Here is a 21,194-nt window from a genome sequence, read left to right on the forward strand (position 1 = left end):
GCGGTCGGTGGAGGGGGGGGTCCCTTTGAAATCCATGCTGAGGCATTCAAAGGGGCGGGAGGCCTTCACCAGGCGTGCACGGTCTGGCCAGTAGAAGTGCGGCTTGCACTCCCCACAGACCTGGCAGTCTCTGGTGACAGTCCGTACTTCCTCGACGGAGTAGGGCAGGTTGCGAGCCTTGACAAGGTGGTACAGTTGTGTGACCCCCGGGTGACAAAGGCTGTCGTGCAGGGCCCGGAGTTGGTCTACTTGCACATGTATCTCGGGAGAGGGCGCCTGGGGGCTTGTTGAGCTTGCCGGGGCGATACAAAATCTGGTAATAACTGGTGGAGAGCTCGATTCTCCACCGCAAGATTTTATCGGTTTTGATCTTGCCCCGCTGTGTGTTATTGAACATGAAGGCTACCGACAGTTGGTCAGTGAGGAGAGTGAATCTCCTGCCGGCCAGGTAATGCCTTCAATGTCACACAGCTTCAACGATGGCCTGTGCCTTTTTTTCGACAGATGAGTGCCGAATTTCAGAGGCATGAAGGGTGCGGGAAAAGAATGCCACGGGTCTGCCTGCCCGATTTAGAGTGGCGTCAAGGGCGACATCTGAAGCGTCGCTTTCTACTTCAAAGGGCAGTGTCTCGTCTACTGCATACATCCGGGCTTGGCTATGTCTGCTCTGATATGGGCGAAGGTCTGTTGTGCCTCGGCCGCGAGGGGAAATTGAGTGGACTGTATAAGTGGGCGGGCCTTGTCCGCATAGTTTAGGACCCACTGGGCGTAGTATGAAAAGAATCCCAGGCAACGTTTGAGAGCCTTGGGGCAGTGGGGGAGGGAGCTCCATGAGGGGGTGCATGCGTTCGGGATCAGGCCCATGAAGTCCGGTTTGGACTACATAGCCGAGGATAGCTAAGCGGGTCGTGCTGAACACACACTTCTCTTTATGATAAGTAAGGTTGAGAAGAGTGGCGGTGCGGAGGAATTTAGCGAGGTTGGCATCGTGGTGCTGCTGATCATGGCCGCAGATGGTGACATTATCTAAGTACAGAAACGTGGCCCGCAAACCGTACCGGTCAACCATTCGGTCCATCTCCCTTTGGAAGACCGAGACCCCATTAGTGACGCAAAAGGGAACCCTAAGAAAGTGATAGAGCTGACCGTCCGCCTCGAAGGCAGTGTATGGACGGTCCGATTTATGGATGGGGAGCTGGTGGTAGGCGGATTTCAGGTCGATTGTTGAGATGACCCGGTACTGCGCAATCTGATTGACCATATCAGATATGCGTGGGAGGGGATACGCGTCGAGCTGCGTGTACCAATTGATGGTCTGGCTGTAGTCCACGACCATTCTGTGTTTCTCCTCAGTTTTAACTACTACCACTTGGGCTCTCCAGGGGCTGTTGCTGGCCTCGATGATACCCTCCTGAAGCAGCCGCTGGACCTCAGACCTGATGAAGGCCTTGTCCTGGGCGCTGTACCGTCTGCTCCTGGTGGCAACGGGTTTGAAATCCGATGTTAGATTGGAAAAGAAGGAGGGAGGGTCAACCTTGAGGGTCGAGAGGCCGCAAACAGTGAGTGGAGGTAGGGGTCCGCCGAATTTGAGGGTGAGGCTCTGGAGATTGCACTGGAAATCCAGGCCCAGCAATAGCACACAGGTTAGGGAGAAGGTAGAGACGGAAACCGCTGAATTCTACGCTCTGGACTGTGAGAGTGACCGTACAGAACCCTCGGATCGGGACAGGTTGGGATCCAGAGGCCAGGGAGATCCTTTGATTGGTGGGGTGGACCGCGAGGGAGCAGCGCCTTACCGTATCCGGGTGTATGAAGCTTTCGGTGCTCCAGGAGTCCAGCAGGCAAGAGGTCACGTGGCCGTTGATTTTCACCGTTGTTGAAGCGGTGGCCAGGTTGTGCGGACGAGACTGGTCCAGCGTCATTGAGGCGAGCTGCGGTCAGAGGTTTTGGACGGAGCGCGTCGGCGGCCCAGGTCGTGCGATGTCGTTGGCGTTCCAGCCCCGTGGGGAAGACAAGATGGCGGCATCCGGAGGTCCTGTGGGGAACAAAATGGCGGCACCCATTGCGGGGGCGGGACAAGATGGCGGCGCCCATGGGCCGCACGTTGGTGGCACTGGACAAAATGGTGGCACCCATGGGCCGCACGTGGACTGAGGGGGAGGAGATGGCGGTGCCCACTGGCCGCACGTGGCCCCGGGAGGAGAAGATGGCAGAGCCCATTGTGCGTTTGGCAGGCGGGACGGGGAGATAGCGGCGACTGCGCAGGCCTAGTACACTGCGGCGTAGTGGCCCTTTTTGCTACGTTGGCGGGGTGCTTCTGTTGGCCACAGAAGTAGCAGCGGGGACCCCCGGGGTGTGCAAATTGACCTGCGGTACAGGCGTATTGGCTAGGCAGGGCCCCAGCTGGAGGGGTCATTTGCGGGGTCCAGGAGGGATAGGAGGGGTGGGCCACGCGGCGAGGGGGGTAGGTGCTCATTAGCTGCCCACGCGCAGCCCGGAGTCACGTGGGGTGCTCCTTCAGCCCCGGCCCCGCCCCCTGTGCGGCCGCCATGTTGATTGGCCTCGGCCGCCTGCTGGTCCAGTTCAGCCGCTGGCGGCTGCTCAGTGTCTGTGTGAGGCAGTGGCTGCACGGAGGGTCCTCGGCGGGAGGAGGGCCGCCGAGGGGAGCAGGAAAAGGCTATCCGCAGCCGGGAAAGGTGATGGAGCGCAGCGCTGGAGGCCTTTAAAATTGGCACTTGTAAGGGCGCCGAGGTTCAGCTTGCCCGGGGCGCCAGCAACCCTAGGGCCGCTGCTGGTTACACTCTTGACTTGTGCCTTGTGAATGTTCCTGAAGATTATTCTCATGTATCAGGTTTGGTTTCAGAATTTCTTATCTCGCGAATCAAAAATGTTGTCTTTTAACTCGGGAAGCTAAGAAAATAAAAATGTAGTTAAAGAATTTCAGTTGATGAAATATTGGGTGTTGTGGAGGCGGTGGCTGTGGAAATTTGTTTGCCAAATATTTTATGTGATATCCTGTACAGTGGGTGTTTCCCTCTGAACACAATGTAGATAGTCATTCATTGTGGGATAATATAGGAAAAGTGAGTGAGAAAAGCTTACTGATTGATTTGCCAGCTTGCAACATGCTGAAGTGAAAATAATTTCTTAATAATCCACTAAGCTTCGGACAGTGAACGACCTTAAATTGTATCAGGTTGGCCTGGAACATGTTGCAGACCCGTTGACTCTACTCAACGCTTCTGCTCATAAACCATCCTCTATCTCTCCTCCCAGCTCCTCCTCCCACTTGCTCTGGTAGCCACAGTATTAATGTGTATGAATATGACAAGATATGTATTTTAGAATGGAAGAATAGTGTTTAGTAATAAATAGTATATTAAGTTAAAAAGGCTTTGGAAAATGAAGTCAGATTTTCATATTGCTGGTTCATTTTTGTTTTGAGGGGGGAGGTGTAACTACCCCCTGGGCTAATGCGTGGTCAATTTTAGCCCCACTTGGCGCTGAGTTGCAACACATTTGAAATTAATAAATAATTCTTAGAGAAACACCAGAAGTCGTTGGTCCTTGGCTGCCCAATAACTAGAGTCACCTGGTTTGTAAATTTAAACACAATTCATTTTCTTTATCACATTAACTATGATGAAATGTGCCAAAAATACAACAGGGTAATTATTATCTAATTCCTAAACCTCCACTTAAACTCACCCAACCCTCTACATACACACAACACAGACAATCACAGAGGGAAAAGGCGGGGTGTAAAATAATGATAACAGTAAAACCGATAAACATCTTTGGTTCAGATAGTTGTTTTCTAGCACACCTTCCTTCAATTTAGGCCTTCCGTTTGCAGGTTCTGCTTTCAATCGGTGATGATTTTCACTGTAGATTCATTCAGGTCTCAGTACAGCTACGCAGCTTTTCAAGAGAGACAGAGAGCAGGTCCTTTCCTCTGAAAGTTCAGTATGAACTGTCCTTGGTTCTCTGAAAATCATCCCACTGGAGTAGAATCCAATCACCACCTGTTACCGGGCAGAATACAGCTTTTTGACCAATTTATTGACCACCAGCCGGCCAATCGAACCGAGTCCCACCAATCTCTCAGGTGTGAAAAAGTCTGAGTTCCACCATTCGAAGGCTAGCACAGTGTTCCCTTTTGTAACTTCTGAGTTCCTCACTTCCTCTCCTCAACTGAAAGATAACAGCAAAAATAAAGAAATGGGAAATAAGAAAATCAACAGGAAGGCCCCTGCTCATGTCTTGACTAATGAAATGTTAAGCATCAATCTTTATTGTCCAATAAACCTTGTTAGTCCTTCATTATCCTTTTTTCCAATATGGTTATTACTTGATGAGAAGTTTCTTACTCTGGGATTGAATATGCAGTCCGAACCCCTACACAAAGTATTCATTTGATACCTCAACTATGCCCACTGCTTCCATGTATAAATCCCCTTTTTGGACCCTAATCTGTCTCACTCCTCCTTTTACCACCTTTTTACTAGAAGATTTATGCTTGTGCAATGCCACTGAAACCATCTGACCAAAAAGACAACAATCTAAACTGAGGTGTCTCATTCCTGCACGTATGTAAAAAAAAAAATTTTAAACTTCCCTTTTCTTTTTTTCCAATTAAGGGGCAATTTAATGTGACCAATCCACGTACCCTGCACATGTGTATTGGGTTGTGGGGGTGAGACCCAAGCAGACATGGGGAGAATGTACAAACTCCACATGGACAGTGACCCGGAGCCGGGGTCGAATCTGGATCCTCGGCGCCGTACCGTGCCATCCTGAACTTCTCTTTTCTGATATTTCTTTTTCTTTATCTCTCTGTACCTGATTCGATTCTAATGCAACCCATTTCCTTCTCCGTCACAGTTGTTTCTTTCTCTATTCTCAAATCTCATTGATTAAGGAGGCAGTCTGTTGATGCCATCATTCACCAATGTCCCAAATGCCCCATCAATCTCACCATGTCATTATCAGTTGCACTTCAAAAATTTGCAGGGCAAACATTTTCAGGTTGGGTGGGGGGGGGGGGGGGGGGGGGGGGGGAGAAAAAAGCAAATGAGGCATCTTGTGATATTCCCCACTTCAGTAAGTGTTCAACCAGTGTATCCACACTTAATAAACCAACCCAAATGGTGCAAAGGCAATGCATTGTAATATTGAAGCATGTGCAGCAGAACAATCAGAATCAAACTGTACTAAGTAACCTAAACTCGGTTGGGGCAGTACAGGAGGCTCGACAACTGGCCTCAGAGTCTCTCATAAAGCAATGAGGATTCTTCATGGGCCATTGTGAGAAAATAATCTGTGCAATGGATTGTAAGGAGTTGCCTTGAAGTGTTACCTGAATAATAAAAGGATCGCTGAAAAAATTCCCATGGTATTAAAGAAACAAAGGTTCTTTTTAAACTATATGTTTATAAATTTTAATATTTGATACATAAAATATAAATGCTACCATTTCCGAATTATATTTAAAGAACAAATAAATAGAAATCTTTTAATAAATCAAGTGCATTCCTCATGACTTTCAACATGTTCCCAAAACACAATTCTGCTTTCTACCCTGCAAACCCCCCCCCCCCCCCCCCCTCATTGCTCCACCTTGCTGAAACATCATCATGCACTCCCAGCTGACACATGTCACAGGTTAGATAGTGGCTGATATGGAGCTGAAGATCTACTCTGATTCTGTAAGGTCCAAACAAAATTTTGAGTTTCTTTGTTTAAACCGGTTTATTTATCCTGGCATATGCTAGGGAACTCATACCCATTCAAAATGGATCACAAGCTCCCTGAAAAACTACAAAACGTTATACTGATATGCAGGTATCAATTACATCAATCAACAGCTTACACAGTGTGCTCTGCTATCTTACCCCAATTATGTCTACAGTATTGGATTACTTAATTACATTCCAAGAGAGTACATGATTATATTATCCAATCACAATTATTACTGCATTGTTCATTCACTACTAAGGCATGTATACACTGTAGCATGTAACTACTTGTGGTTTGTCCCGCTCACTCCTCTGTCTGCTTGCTGTTCAAATTTCTTTCAACTTCTTCAGCCCCCTCTTTTGGCCCTTGGCAAATGCCCATTATCAGTGTTGAGACTTCCTTCCTTCTTCCATCAGGTGGCCAGTCATCCGGATACAAGGAGGAATCCTAAACTGCTGAACTGTACAAAGTAGCTATTGCCCTAATCCCTTTTCTCCCTGGGTCAATTTTCGCAGCAGATATTGCCATATCCCTGCATTACTATTTGATACTTCCACAAGACTTATGTCTGGTAACAACAGAAGCTAATGGTCCACAATAAAACCACTAGGCTAAGGATGGTTAATAGTATCCAGAGTACTTCCCACCATCTCAACATGCAGTTGAGTAAACTGTAGCCATCTTGCTAACAGGTGGCTATTTGGGTATCCAAATCCACTTAACTTTATAAAAAATAAATTTAGAGTAACCAATTTTTTTTTTTCAATTAAGAGGTAATTTAGCATGGCCAATCCACCTAACCTGGACATCTTTGGTAGCGTAATCATGGCAGAGAGAGTATTGTCAAAGCCTTTTCTAAATCACAGCGTAAATAAACCTTGATGATTTTATTAATTTGGGGTGAAACCCACACAGACATGGGGAGAATGTGCAAACTCCAGACGGACAGTGACCCAGGGCCGGGATTTGAACCCAGGACCTCAGCGCCGCAGTCCCAATGCTAACCACTGCGTAACATGCCGCCCCTTAAATCCACCTAACTAAGCCCAGAGGTGATCTGTTCCTCTAATGCCTGTATGTATTGATGCACTATCACTGTGGCCTGTCACATGACCATCCGTGCTATCCTGCCTGGGGTCTAAATTCAGTATCATCCTGCCCAATAGACCCATCCATCCTTTTCTACTCCTGAAGCCTCGAATTGATAGCTATTGTTAAAGGATGTTTCCTTGCGATGCTCTTCTGGAATCATCATCAGGAACTTAATAACTCCTCCATCCCTCTACTTTGGGGCTGAGTAACGACTAACTTTTGTCACTCATGGTGTCAATTTATGAGGTTGAAGCTATATATGGATTCAAATACATGCCTGGTACCGTTCCAAATCTAAGGTCTTCTAATATCCAATTTTATCCTATCAATCAAATCTCGGGCCAACACATCGTATTCCCTTCCCCTGATTTGTGCATCCTTGAAGGTAACCTTACAAGGCTCTCATCAGACCTTCCCCTTGTATTTTAATAGCTGTTAAGGTGTACTCTGTCCCGCAGGCATTATACCGTAACCCTTGGGCTGTTTCATCCAACATCCAAGATTCATAATTATTTGTCTTATAAATTTGAGCTGAATTCAACACTGAGTTAGTACTTATAAAGAGTCTTCCTATGTCTCCTACTATACTCCTCCTTCATCTTTCTTGCCTCCTGATCCAGGGCAATTCAAATTTTATGATCCCCAATAAGCTGTTCTAACCACTGTTGTGCCCATCTAATTGAATTTGGGTGGCGAGAACATTGACCTTGAAGTACTGCAAACAGGCTAAAATTGCATGTTAATTCCAAGACATGGTTACATCATGCAACAGGGGTTTGGCCTTCCCCTTCCTAACTATCCCATCTAGAGTTGGTATTGTCATGTCAGGACAATGAGCTAGGCTTTGACAACTACAAGTACTCAAATTATAACATAGTGTATCATAACAAACAAACATGTCTATTTCATATTTACACACTTTCTGGCATATCGACCATCCAGACCTGGTTCCTGGATGAAGGGTGGATCAGTCCAACCAGCTATAATATTTATTGTGTGATTAACAGTTCTGTCCGATCGTTCAGGCAGCACCCAGAGTATCATTGGTCCAATCCAGTCATGTTATCATATATTCCAGTTATCATGATTTCCCCACTACCATCCACACGGATTGGTAAGATGACTTTGTTGCTGGGACTCATCAGGAAGAAATCTCGAGGTGCTGGTTTCTTGCTCGGATTTAATCCTACGGGTTCCCACCACGGGGACATGGAGGCTGAGTCAATCTAACGCAGGGGGCGGGATTCCCCCTTTTAGGGACTAAGTCCTCAGGCCCACCGGAAAACAGGTGAGAATTACTCTGGACTTTTTCCTCGAATGGTGGGGAGAGTGAAAGCTGATTTTCCTGTCAAAGGCATTTTTTAGAGAGATTGAAGGAATGATTACCTCGTTCATATAGGGAGGGAAGGTGGCCAGAGTTAGAAAGCTGCTATTACAGAGGGGAAAGCAGGTGGGGAGTCCAGTAATAATGGCTTCATTGAGAATTTGGAGGCAGTTGTGCCAAATCAGTGTGAATGTTTGAAACCTCTGCAACCGTGTCACTACTATAATGGTGTATTATAAGTTATCAGTCTTCACAAATAAAACTTGTGGTACGCCATGTTGTTTTTAAAAAATGAAAATGCTGTCCGCATGCATGGCCCCTCATAGAGATTTCATAGAATTTACAGTGCAGAAGGAGACCATTCGGCCCATCGAGTCTGCACCGGCTCCTGGAAAGAATACCCTACTTAAGCCCACACCTCGACCCTATCCCCATAACCCAGTAACCCCAGCTGACCTTTTTTGGACACCAAGGACAATTTATCATTGCCAATCCACCTAACCTGCACATCTTTGGACTGTGGGAGGAAAACAGAGCACCCGGCGGAAACCCAGCACACACGGGTAGAACACGCAGACACGGGGAGATCGTGCAGACTCCACACAGACAGTGACCCAAGCTGGGAATTGAACCTGGGACCCTGGAGCTGTGAAGCAACTGTGCTAACCACTATGTGACCATGCTGTCCTCAGGCTGATCCGGCAGTGCACACACCCGGTGCCCAGTGGACCAGAATGTCACCTCCCAACGTCAGCGCACTATCCTAGTACCATTTTGTCCTGTCAGCGCGCTGTCCTAGTACCGCATCCTCCTGACATCAGTGTGCTCTCCCAGAACCAAATTTTCATTTGTGACAATATTAAAGATTATATTATTTATCAAAAATGGCAGAGCTTTCGCACCAGAAGTGGTGAGAGGAGAGCAGGTCAGGTGATTCATGCTTTGGCCGCAAAATCCTGGAGGAGAGATTCCTCCATTTTGTAGCTGGCGGCAAGCAAGCAACAGGATTGTGTGAAGAACTGAAGATGGATTAGTTTGTAATAAGGAAGAATCTGCTGCAGAGAGCTTCTCAGTAGATTCCACGGCAGAGCTCCAGGGCCTCTGGTGAACAAACCATTAAGAAGCTGAAATCGGAACCAAAGCAGTATCAAGATGATTTCTTGAGGTGCTTTATTAATTGTGCCAATGCAAATCATGTTTCAATGCCCACATGCATTATGTGCAGGGAAGTACTGGCAAATGAAAAATTAAACATTCAAAACTTCAAAAGCATTCAAAAGACTAAGCATGGTGAGTTCGAGGACAAACCTCTTGATTTTTTTTCAAAGGATGCAGCAAAAACTTAAATCGTCAGCTGAAGCCCTTAGCAGAAATGTAATATTGAATGACAAAGCAAGTGACATCTTGAGGACAATGCAGTCTCACCAGTAGCATTAAAGGTAAGCAAAAATGTCAGTCACAAAGTTTGGTCAGTGTGGTTGATGCATGATCAATTGCACAAAGACTAAGGTTGGGTACAACTGTGGCTTTATTGCAGTTAGATACGTGGCCTTCTGCTGCAGCTGGCGAAATGGCAGATGAATGGCGGACACGCATATTTATACTCCACCTACTGGGCGGAGCCAGCCGGTAGGGGCTACCATCGAACCTGTACTACAGGTCCTACCTTACATCCCCTAATACAGGTGTACAGCGGTTCACCACAGTGGTAAATCACTGTATTGTATTGCACTGTTGTATTGTTACATGCCGGGGCTTGTCCCTGCTGGCTCGAATGACTGTGGTATATGTATTGTAGTAAACTGCCACTATATTATATGTAATGTGGTAAACCTCTGCCTGCTGGCTCCGCCTTCCCTCGGGGTCGGTATAAAGGTGGCTAGTCTCCGTCGCTGCCTCAGTTCGGGATCAGAGGCCAGGAGGCTTTCTGTTTAGTTTATTAAAGCCTCAGTTACGTTCACCACTCGTCGTGTGTTCATTGATGGCATATCAATTTAATAAACTAAACTTCTAAGATGAATTCATCGCTCAAGCCTGATCGCCTGGAGCTGGACCCACAGGCAGCCGACGCCACTGCAACATTCGAGCACTGGCTAGCTGCTTCGAAGCGTACCTCGGATCCTTCACCGAAGACTTCACCAACCTCCAAAGAAGCAGATCCTCCACGCATGGGTGAGCCCACAAGTCTTTCTTCTCATCAGGGACACCCCCTCGTATACGGAGGTGATAATGCTGCTGAAGGGACACTATGTAAAGTCTGTAAACGAGGTGTATGCTAGGCACCTTCTTGCCACGAGAAGACAACGCCCTGGGGAATCACTAGCAGAATTCCTACGTGCCTTGTGGGTACTCGGCTGGAACTGTGCTTGCCAGGCAGTATTGGCTACCCAACACGCGGAGCTGTTGATCAGGGACGCTTATGTTGCAGGCATGAAATCAAACTACATCCGCCAGTGGTTGCTAGAAGGGGGGACACTCGGCCTCCCAGAGATAGTGCAGCTCTCAAACTCGCTAGAGGTGGCCTTCCAGAACATGGGGGCCTACACCTCTGACCGCGCGGCACCCTCGTGGTCCTCATGGGTGCCACCATCATCCGACCCGGGTGCGGCGCAAGCCTGTGCCACGCAGAAGCCTGCCAACGCCGGAAGTCCCAACTGCTACTTTTGCGGCCAGGGTAATCATCCCAGACAACGCTGCCCTGCACAAAACACGACTTGCAACGGGTGTGGGAGGAAGGGCCACTTTGCGAAAGCCTGCAAGACCCAATCTCTCCCTAAAGCTTCTAGACCCAGCAGCGCTGCCTGCTGCCTGTCAGGGCCACCCCCAGCTGCCGCGCCACCCGCCATGTGCGACCCGTGGGAGCCGCCATCTTTGATTTCAGCCGCCACGTGCGACCCATGGGGGCCGCTATCTTTAACGCCATCTTGTATTCCACCCACCACGTGCAACCCATGGGACCCACCATCTTTGACGCCATCTCCAATGCCACCCGCCACGCACGACCCATGGGGGCCGCCATATTGGGACCACTCCGCAGCCTCCCAGGAGCCCTGCTCACCCGATCGTACGCTGGCCGCCGCTACCTCCGACCAGCCTACTCATCACCTTCCGAAGCTCGCCTCATCACGCTCGACCAGTCCCGGCCGCATCACCTCACAAAATCTATGATGACCGTCCGGATCAACGGGCATGAGACGGCCTGCCCTTTCGACTCGGGAGCACAGACAGCTTCATACACCCAGATACGGTGCTGCTCCCTCACAATTTTACCCTCGACCCCAAAAATCTCCCTGGCTTCTGGATCCCATGCAGTAGAAATCCGGGGGTACTGTGTCGCGACCCTTACTGTACAAGGAGTAGAGTACGCTAACTTCAAACTCTACGTCCTACCCCATCTCTGCGCTGCCCTATTACTGGGGCTTGACTTCCAGTGCCACCTCCAAAGCCTTACTTTAAAGTTCGGTGGACCCCTGCCCCCCCCTCACCGTCTGTAGCCTCGTGACCCTTAAGGTCGCCCCACCCTCGCTCTTCACTAACCTCACCCTGGACTGTAAGCCTGTCGCTACTAGGAGCAGACGATACAGCGCCCAGGACAGGGCCTTTATCAGGTCGGATGTCCAGCGACTCCTATGAGAGGGGATCATTGAAGCTAGTACCAGCCCCTGGAGAGCCCAAGTGGTGGTCGTCAAGACTGTGGAGAAGACTGGGGATGGTCATTTACTACAGTCAGACCATCAACCGGTACACGTAGCTCGATGCGTACACCCTCCCCCGCAAATCTGACATGGTCAACCAGATTGCGCAGTATCGAGTCTTCTCCACAGTTGACTGGAAGTCCGCGTACCACCAGCTCCCTATCCGCCCGGAGGACTACCAATACACTGCCTTCGAGGCAGATGGCCGCCTCTACCACTTTCTCAGGGTTCCCTTCGGCGTCACCAATGGGGTCGGTCTTCCAACGAGAAATGGACTGAATGGTTGAGCAGTACGGGCTGCAGACCACCTTTCCATACTTAGGTAATGTAACCATCTGCGGCCATGACCAGCAGGACCATGGCGAAGACCTCCAGCACTTCCTCCACACTGTTAAACTCCTGAACTGCACCTATAATAAAGAAAAATGCGTTTTCCGCACAACCCGCATCGCCATCTTTGGCTAAGTTGTGGAAAACGGAGTCCTAGGGCCCGACCCCGACCGCATGCGCCCCCTCCTGGAACTCCCCCTCCCCCACTTCCCCAAGGCCCTGAAGATATGCCTGGGGTTCTTCTCTTACTATGCCCAGTGGGTCCCTAATTATGCGGACAAGGCCCGTCCACTTATTAAATCCATTGTTTTTCCCCTGATGGCTGAGGCCCGCCTGGCCTTCAACCGCATCAAGGCAGATATTGCCAAAGCCGTGATGCATGCTGTGGACGAGTCCATTCCGTTCCAGGTGGTGAGCGATGCATCGGACTTTCCTCTGGCCGCTACCTGCAACCAGACGGGCAGGCCCGAGGCTTTCTCCTCCCCTACCACCATGCCTCTGAAATTCGACACTTCTCGGTCGAAAAGGAAGCCCAAGCCATAGTAGAAGCTGTGCGATATTGGAGGCATTACCTGGCCAGCAGGCGATTCACTCTCCCCACTGACCAACAGTCAGTTGCCTTCATGTTTAACAATACACAGCGGGGCAAAATCAAGAACGACAAGATTCTGAGGTGGAGGATCGAGCTCTCCACCTACAACTACGATATCTTGTATCGACCTGGGAAGCTCAATGAGCCCCCAGATGCCCTATCCAGCGATACATGTGCCAGCACACAAGCAGACCGACTCCGGGCCCTCCACAATGATCTCTGTCACCCGGGGGTCACCCGTCTTTTTCACTTTATCAAGGCTCGCAACCTGCCTTACTCCATCGAGGTCAGGACCGTGACCAGGGACTGCCAAGTCTGCACGGAGTGCAAACCGCACTTCTATCGGCCAGACAGAATGCACCTGGTAAAGGACTCTCGCCCCTTTGAGCGCCTCAGCATCGATTTTAAAGGGCCCCGCCCATCCACTGATGAGTACTTCCTCAACATTGTTAATGAGTACTCAAGATTCCCCTTTGCCATCCCATGCCCTGATATGACCTCTGCCACCGTCATCAAGGCCCTGCACAGTCTTTTCACCTTGTCTGGGTTCCCCACCTACATCCATAGCGATTGGGGTTCCTCCTTCATGAGCGACGAGTTGCGTCAGTTCCTGCTCAACATCGCCTTCAGCAGGACGACCAGCTACAACCCCCGGGGCAACGGACAGGTGGAGAGGGAGAACGCGACGGTCTGGAAGGCTGTCCTCCTGGCACTATGGTCTAGAAGTCTCCTAGTCTCCCGCTGGCAGGAGGTCCCCTCCGATGGGCTCCACTCCATCCGGTCGCTCCTGTGCACTGCCACCAACGAGACCCCTCACGAGCGTATGTTTGCCTTCCCCAGAAGGTCCACCTCCAGGGTCTCGTTCCCGTCCTGGCTGACAGTCCCCAGGGATTAGGGACTGGTTTAGCACACAGGTAAATCACTGGCTTTGAAAGCAGACCAAGGTAGGCCAGCAGCACGGTTCAATTCCCATACCAGCCTCCCCGAACAGACGCCGGAATGTGGCGACTAGGGGCTTTTCACAGTAACTTCATTGAAGCCTACTTGTGATAATAAGCGATTTTCATTTTCAGTCCCAGGGCCCGTCCTCCTCCGGAAGAATGCGAGGAGCCATGAATCAGATTCCCTCGTCGAGAAGGTCATGCTCCTCCATGCCAATCCACAATATGCCTACGTGGCAAATCATGACAGGCGACAGGACAGTCTCCCTCTGGGATTTGGCACCTGCAGGTTCCCCAACGACCATCACCACCACCCCCAACCCTACACTGTCTCCCTCCACCACTGCCTGACTACTTCAAGGTCTGGCACCCGCAGGCCCACCTCCGGCCATCACCCCCCCCCCCCCCCCCCCCCAACCCCACCCCCACCCCACCGACTCAACTACTGGGTGAAGAAGAGGACGACATGCTCCCGGTCTCGACACCGGTGCCCACACCACAGCCGGGACTGAGGCGATCACGGCGGAAGCTCAAGGCTCCCGACAGACTTGATCTTTAAGTCCACTTCACCCCCGCTGGACTCTTTTTTTAAACAGGGGGTGAATGTGGTAAACCACTGTATTGTATTGTACTGTTGTATTGATACATGCCTGGGCTTGTCCCTGCTGGCTCTGAACCGCTGTCGTATATGTGTATTCTAGTAAACTGCCACTGTATTATATGTGATGTGGTAAACCTCTGTCTACTGGCTTAGCCTCCCTTCAGGCTCGGTATAAAGGTGGCCATTCTCCGCCGCTGCCTCAGTTCGGGCTCGGAGACCAGGAGGCTTTCTGTTTAGTTTATTGAAGCCTCAGTTACGTTCACCACTCGTCGTGTGTTCATTGATGGCATATCTGTCAGCATGGGTCACAAAGACTGGCCGGTGTTGGTCATGAAGGTTGGTCGGCCGGCATGGGTCCCGAAGGATGGCCAGTTGTTAAAAAATCATCCCGTGCAAAAAAGTTTGGAAAATACTAATCTGATAGTCGTGGTGCTACCAACAGTATCTCCCCCTTACAACTGAGGTTCCAATACTCTTCATTCATAATTTTCACACACTTCTCATGTAATCCCAAAACCTTTAGTTTCACGTTTTGGGGTAGTTACTTGGTCAGTAACCTGCATGTTTGGTTCCTTTATTCACTTTCCAGCTCCTCCTTTTGGAAGCTGGATATCCAATCCAGGATGAAGGCAGATTGATCCATGTATACTGTCGGTGCTTCCCACACTGTGGTCAAAATAATAAAGATGGGGAGAATTCTGTGATGGCATTAACACCAGTTCACGTCACCTGGCTTGCCTCTTTTAGTTTTCATATCCAGCTTTAATAGAGTAAAAGGTTTCCATTTACTCCCAGTTTTCATGTCTATCAGCACGCACATATTATCTGTCATAATTACCTCGTATGGCCCCCGCCATCTGGGTTACAATCTGCTGTGTTCTGGGCCCACCCTTTCCACTACCTTATCTCCTGCCTTGGTCAACTTTTGTTTCTCCAGTCACTGATCTAAGTCCATATCTCTAACTGCTTGCCTGTCCTCCCCTTCTTGTTTGATCTGATGTCATTTGCACATTTCATTTATATATTCTCAAATCCTGCCTCTGGCATGACCTGCATCCATCCACCGTTATTATTCCCTCTGATAACTACATTCCTCAATCCTGTCATCAACTCCAATAGAATAAATCTGGTAATTTTATTATGGTAGCCCACAGAATGCTCGGTAGAATGGTCACCCAATCGTTCCCCGGCCCCTGGGTTGCTTCGGCTATGGATGCCTTTAAGGTTCTATTCATTCTGTCCTGAACTTGGAGGATGGTAGGAACATTGGAACAGGAATAGGCCATTCAGCATCTCGAGCCTGTCCTGCCATTTAATGAGATTATGGCTGATCTGTGGCTTGACTTCATATACCTGCCTTTGGCCCATGTCCCTTAAGGCATTTATAAATTTTTAACAAAAATTTCAAGAGGAAAAAATAACAAAGTAATACCCACCCAATCAACAACCACACCCAGCCAACACGGCTTACATACTTTGTTCCCCGGTCCCCCTCCCCCATAACTAATCCCGCCTCAACCATCCTTCTTCTACCTCCCTAACCCCCCCCCCGCCCCACACACCCCCCACCCATTTTTAAAAATCTGCTGACAGCTTAATTTTCCCCAAAGTAGTTGATAAATGGCTGCCACCTCTGGCCGAATCCCAAATCTCAGGACGAATTTGATTTTCTCAAGCCTAAGAAACCCGGCCATGTCACTAACCCATACCCCTGATTTTGGGGGCTCCATGTCCCTCCACACCAATAATCCGTCTCCGGGCTACCAGGGAGGCCAAGGCAAAAACATCAACCTCTCTCGCCCCCTGGACTCCCGGGTCTTCCAGCACACCAAAAGAGCCACCTCTGGACTCGGAACCACCCGTATCTTCAATACCGCGGACTTGATATCGGCAAATCCTTGCTAGAATCCCCCAAGCTTTGAACATGCCCAAAACATGTGGACATGATTCGCGGGCCCTCCCATACACCACTCACATTTATCCTCCACACCTTCAAAGAATCTCTTCATACGGGCCAGTCATATACGCCCTGTGGACCACCTTGAATTGTATCATGCTGAGCCTGACACACGGCGAGGACACGTTAACCCTACTCAAGGCATCCTCCCACAATCCCATCTCTAATTCCTTGCCCAACTCTTCCTCCCATTTTCGCTTTACCTCCCTGATCGGGGTTCCCTCCCATTCCATAAACTCTTAATAAGTTTCCAAGACCTTCCCCTCCCGCACTCCTGTTTTCGACACTACCTTGTCCTGTATCCCCTGGGGTGGTAGGAGCACAAAGGTCGGACCGACCTGCTTCCGTGCAAAGTCCCTCACCTGCAGATAGCGGAACCCATTCCCACCTGGCAGCCCAAACTCTTCCTGAATGAAAAATGAAATGAAAATCGCTTATTGTCACAAGTAGGCTTCAAATGAAGTTACTGTGAAAAGCCCCTAGTCGCCACATTCCACCGCCTGTTCAGGGAGGCTGGTACGAGAATTGAACCATGCTGCTGGCCTGCCTTAGTCTGCTTTAAAAGCCAGCAATTTAGCCCTGTGCTAAACCTGCCCCTTGTGCTAAACCAGCTCCAAGTCCTCCAAGCACGAAAGCTGCCGTCAATATACAGGTCCCCTGACTGCTCAATCCCAGCTTGCTGCCACATCTGAAACCGCCCCATCTAGCCCCCTTGGCACAAACTGGTGATTGCCACAAGTTGGAACCCATACCGATAATTCCTCTGCCACTGTCCCCACACCCTCACCCTCAGCCGCCACTACTACTGGGCTTGTGGAGTACCGAGCCGGCGAGAACGGCAGAGGCGCCGTTACCAGTGCCCCTAAACTTATGCCCCTACACGCTGCCACCTCCACCCACTCCCACACCAAACCCCACCCGACTACCAACTTCCTGATCATTGCTATGTTCGCCACCCAATAGTAGTTCCTGAAATTCAGTAGGGCCGCACCCCCCTCCCCCGCCCCTCCACGACCCCGCTCCAGCAGCATCTTCTTTACCTGCAGGATTTTACCCACCCATACGAACCCAGAGGTCACCATTTTCACCCTCTTAAAAAAAGGGATAAAAATAGGCAGGCACTGAAATACAAAGAAAAACCTCAGGGGAACAGTCATCTTTACCACCTGCACCCAACCCACCAGTGACAATGGGAACATATGCCACCTTTGAAAGTTCTCCTTCATCTGCTCCAATAATCGAGCCAAATTCAACTTAGGTAGCTGCTCCCACTCCCACGCTACCTGGATTCCCAAATACCGAAAACTCCCTCCCACCACCTGAATGGCACCCCCCCCCCCCCCCCAAATCTTCTGCCCCTCGCCTGAAACGCAAAGTCCTCACTTTTGTCCATATTTAATTTGTATCCCGAAAACCGGCCGAATTCCCCTAGGATCCCCATGATCTCTCCAACTCCCCCCAGCGGGTCAGAAATATATAAAGGTAGGTCGTTCACATATAACGAGACCCTGTTCTCCACCACCCACCCCTGTAGTAACCTCTGCTACTCCTTTGACGCTCTCAGCGCCATCGCCAATGGCTCTGTAGCCAAGGCAAACAACAGTGGGGAGAGGGGACATCCCTGCCTCGTTCCCCCAGTGCAGCCTAAAATAATCCAAGCTCACTCTGTTCGTCTACACAGGTATCCATTGCCTGGTACAGCAGCCGGACCCAGTCCACAAAATCCTGCCCAAACCCAAACCGCCCCAGGACCTTGCACAGGTACCCCCGATCAAAGGCCTTCTCCGCATCCATAGCGACCACCACCTCCAACTCCTTTCCCTTGGGGGGCATCATAATCACGTTTAGCAATCTTCTAAAGTTTGCCGTTAGCTGCCTCCCTTTCACAAACCCCGTCTGGTCCTCCCCTATCACCCCTAGCACACAGTCCTCTGTTCTCGTTTGGCACCTACATTTAGAAAGGAGATTGGCCTGTATGACCCGCATCGTTCCAGGTCCTTATCCCACTTCAGGATGAGAGATCGAGGCCTGTGACATTGTTGGGGGGGGTATTCCTCGCTCCCTAGCCTCGTTAAATACCCTTACCAGCAGCAGCCCCTAGCACTCCTAAAACTTTTTATAAAATTCCACCGGGTATCCGTCCTGTCCTGGAGCCTTGCCCGACTGCATAGCCTCCAGCTGCTCCACCACTTCAAACAGCCCAATCCGGGCCCCTCGGCCCTCCACCAGCTTTTGTTCCACACTCGGAAAAGCCAACCCCTCCAAAAACCGCCTCATCCCCTCCACCACGTCCGGGAGATTCCAACTCGTACAGCCTACTATAAAATTTGTTTACCCCCACTGGGTCTAAGATCGTATTCCCCCTCCATCCTTCACTTTCCCCATCTCCCTAGCCACCTCCCATTTGCTTAGCTAGTGTGCTAACATCCTACTAGCCTTCTCCCCATATTCATACACCGCCCCTCTCGCCTTTCTCAACTGCCACACCGCCTTCTTGTAGATAGCAACCCAAAATCCATCTGCAGCTTCTGCCGCTCCTTCAACAACCCCGCCTCCGGGGCCTCCAGTACCTCCTGTCTACGTGGAGAATCTCCTTAACTAGTCTATGCATCTTCGCCTGCTCAACCTTCTCCTGTGTGCCTGGAACGAGATAAACACCCCTCTCACCATTGCCTTTAACACCTCCCATACCGTGGCAGCCGAAACCTTCCCGTATCATTTATCTCCAAATGACCTCCCTCACCCACACACACCTCCTCCTCCGCTAATAGTCCGACATCTAAACTCCAGTGCGGGCGCTGGCCCCCCACCTTCCTCACTCACCCATACTTTGTGTACATGGGGGGAAAAAAAAAGAAAACTCCTTCATTCTCTGACGCCCAAACTTCCACGGATCCATCTGTTCCATAAACCCCTTTAGATCCTTTGCAGCGCTGACACCCTCCCTGTCCTCTAACTTGACCGATCCAGCCTTGGATCTATAACCATATTAAAGTCCCCCCCCATAATCAGCCGATGCGAGTCCAGATCAAGGATCTTCCCTAATACCCGCCTCAAACTCTACATCGTCCTAGGTCGACGCATAAACGGTCACCAGCATTATCGGCACCTGCTCCAGCTTCTCGCTCACCATAAAGTATCAATGTGTCTGCACCCCCCAGCGCGTCTGCTGTATCATAGCCACGTCCGCCTTTCAGCTTTTCAGATGCACAAACACATGGGCCCACTTGACTGGCCCATTCAACCCTCTCACATTCCAAGTGATCAACCTGGTTGGGAGGTACCCCTCCCCCCTACCGATCAACCATAGCCCTTCCTCGGCCAGCCCACATCCCACACCTCTTCAAGGCAACCCTCGGGCGCCCACTGTCAGCGACCCACTCCTTGTCACCTTTCGTCAGTCCCTTCCATGTCAACAGACTTCTGCCCCCCTCCCCTCCCCCATAACAAAATAATAGTCTCAACCCCCATCAAAACACTTACCACCTGCTCTCCCCCCACTGCGCTTCCATGAGCTAGCCCGCCCAGATAGCCTGGTAGGCCCCCACCCATGGCGCCAAGCATACTACCCCCAACTGATTCCCCTCCCCACCCACTGCTCGACCATCCTTCCGTGCAAACTTTACAAACCCCAATAAACACAAAAAAGAAAAAGCAACCCACCATCCCCCATCAAGAATGAAACAAACCCAAAACAGAACAGAGCAACGGCCCCAAATATAGTGCAAAAGTGATTCATACAAACCAGAAGAAAACCAAAATACAAAACATAAACACTCCCTCCAGAGTTCAATGTCCTCATTCTCCTGCCAGTCTATTGTCTCCAATAAATTCCATCGCCTCTTCTGGTGATCCAAAGTAGAGCTCCTGGCCTTCGTACATTACCCACAGTCGCGCTGGGTACAACATGCCGAACTTCACCCCCTTCTTAAAAGAGGGCTGACTTAACCTTGTTAAAACTCGCCCTCCTTTTGGCCAGCTCCACACCCAGATCCTGGTAGACACGCAGCTCGCTGCCTTCCCATGTACAGCCTGACCCACCTCAGAACCTCTGGCCAGGTCCTCCAAGTTCTCCTTCCTCTGCTGGGCAAACGTCTCGGGAGAAAGGTCACTAACTGCTCAGTCGACCACTGGGCCGGCAGGCTCAGACCCTGACCCTCCGCCACCCTCCCCTGTGTCACAGGCTCCACACTAGCTTTCAACAGTCGGTCTCTCCTTTTTTTGACCACTTCTGGTTCACAAATCCATAAACCGGCAGGATAATCTCTTCTTCCACCTCTCCTGCACCTTATACAAGCACTCAACTCTGCTGTTAGCCGAGGAAAAGGTCCAAAAAATCCACCATGAGCTGTAGCCACCAAATGTGCGACCACTCACTCCATGGTCACCTCCGGAAGTCGTCCCTTAAGATCTTTGCTTAACAAAAGTCTATCTCAGATTTAAAATTAACTGTTCTAGCTTCAACTGCTGTTTGTGGGAGAGTTCCAAACCTCCACCACCCTTGGAGTGGAGAAGTGCTTCCTAACATCTCTCCTGAACGGTCTAACCCTAGCTTTAGAATCTCCAATCAGTGGAAATAGTTTATCTTTATCCACCGTTTTTCCCTGTTAAACATCTTATTTTTTCAATCACCCCTTAACCTTCTAAATTTGACCAAAAACAGGTTTAATTTGTGTAATTTCTCCTTGTAACTTAACTTCTGTAGTCAAGGTATCATTTTAGTAAACTTATGTTGCACTCCCTCCAAGGCCAAAATATCCTTCCCAAGGTGCGGTGCCCAGAACTGCTCACAGTACTCAAGTGGGGTGTAGCCAGGGTTTTGTATTGGGGGATATGGCATTTTTGGTTTATTCCCATCTGTTTACATCCTTCCATAACAATTTTCCTGCTAAAAAGGTGTTATTCACTCTTCCACCTCTTCCA

The 21,194-nt window shown here is 49.9% G+C and overlaps 1 protein-coding gene across 1 annotated transcript in view; it reads right to left on the bottom strand.

Annotated features, from left to right (window-relative positions):
- Nucleotides 1–3,596: 3,596 nt before the first annotated feature.
- The window catches only part of pla2g12a (phospholipase A2, group XIIA), a 72,087-nt gene continuing 54,489 nt past the window's right edge, over nucleotides 3,597–21,194 (bottom strand). The window contains exon 5 of the mRNA XM_038774457.1: nucleotides 3,597–4,194. Within this exon, the coding sequence (XP_038630385.1) occupies nucleotides 4,178–4,194 (17 nt within the window). The 3' untranslated portion in view covers nucleotides 3,597–4,177. The remainder of the gene's footprint in view (nucleotides 4,195–21,194) is intronic.

This window comes from Scyliorhinus canicula, chromosome 17, assembly GCF_902713615.1.
Source record: "Scyliorhinus canicula chromosome 17, sScyCan1.1, whole genome shotgun sequence".
Classification (NCBI taxonomy): domain Eukaryota; kingdom Metazoa; phylum Chordata; class Chondrichthyes; order Carcharhiniformes; family Scyliorhinidae; genus Scyliorhinus; species Scyliorhinus canicula.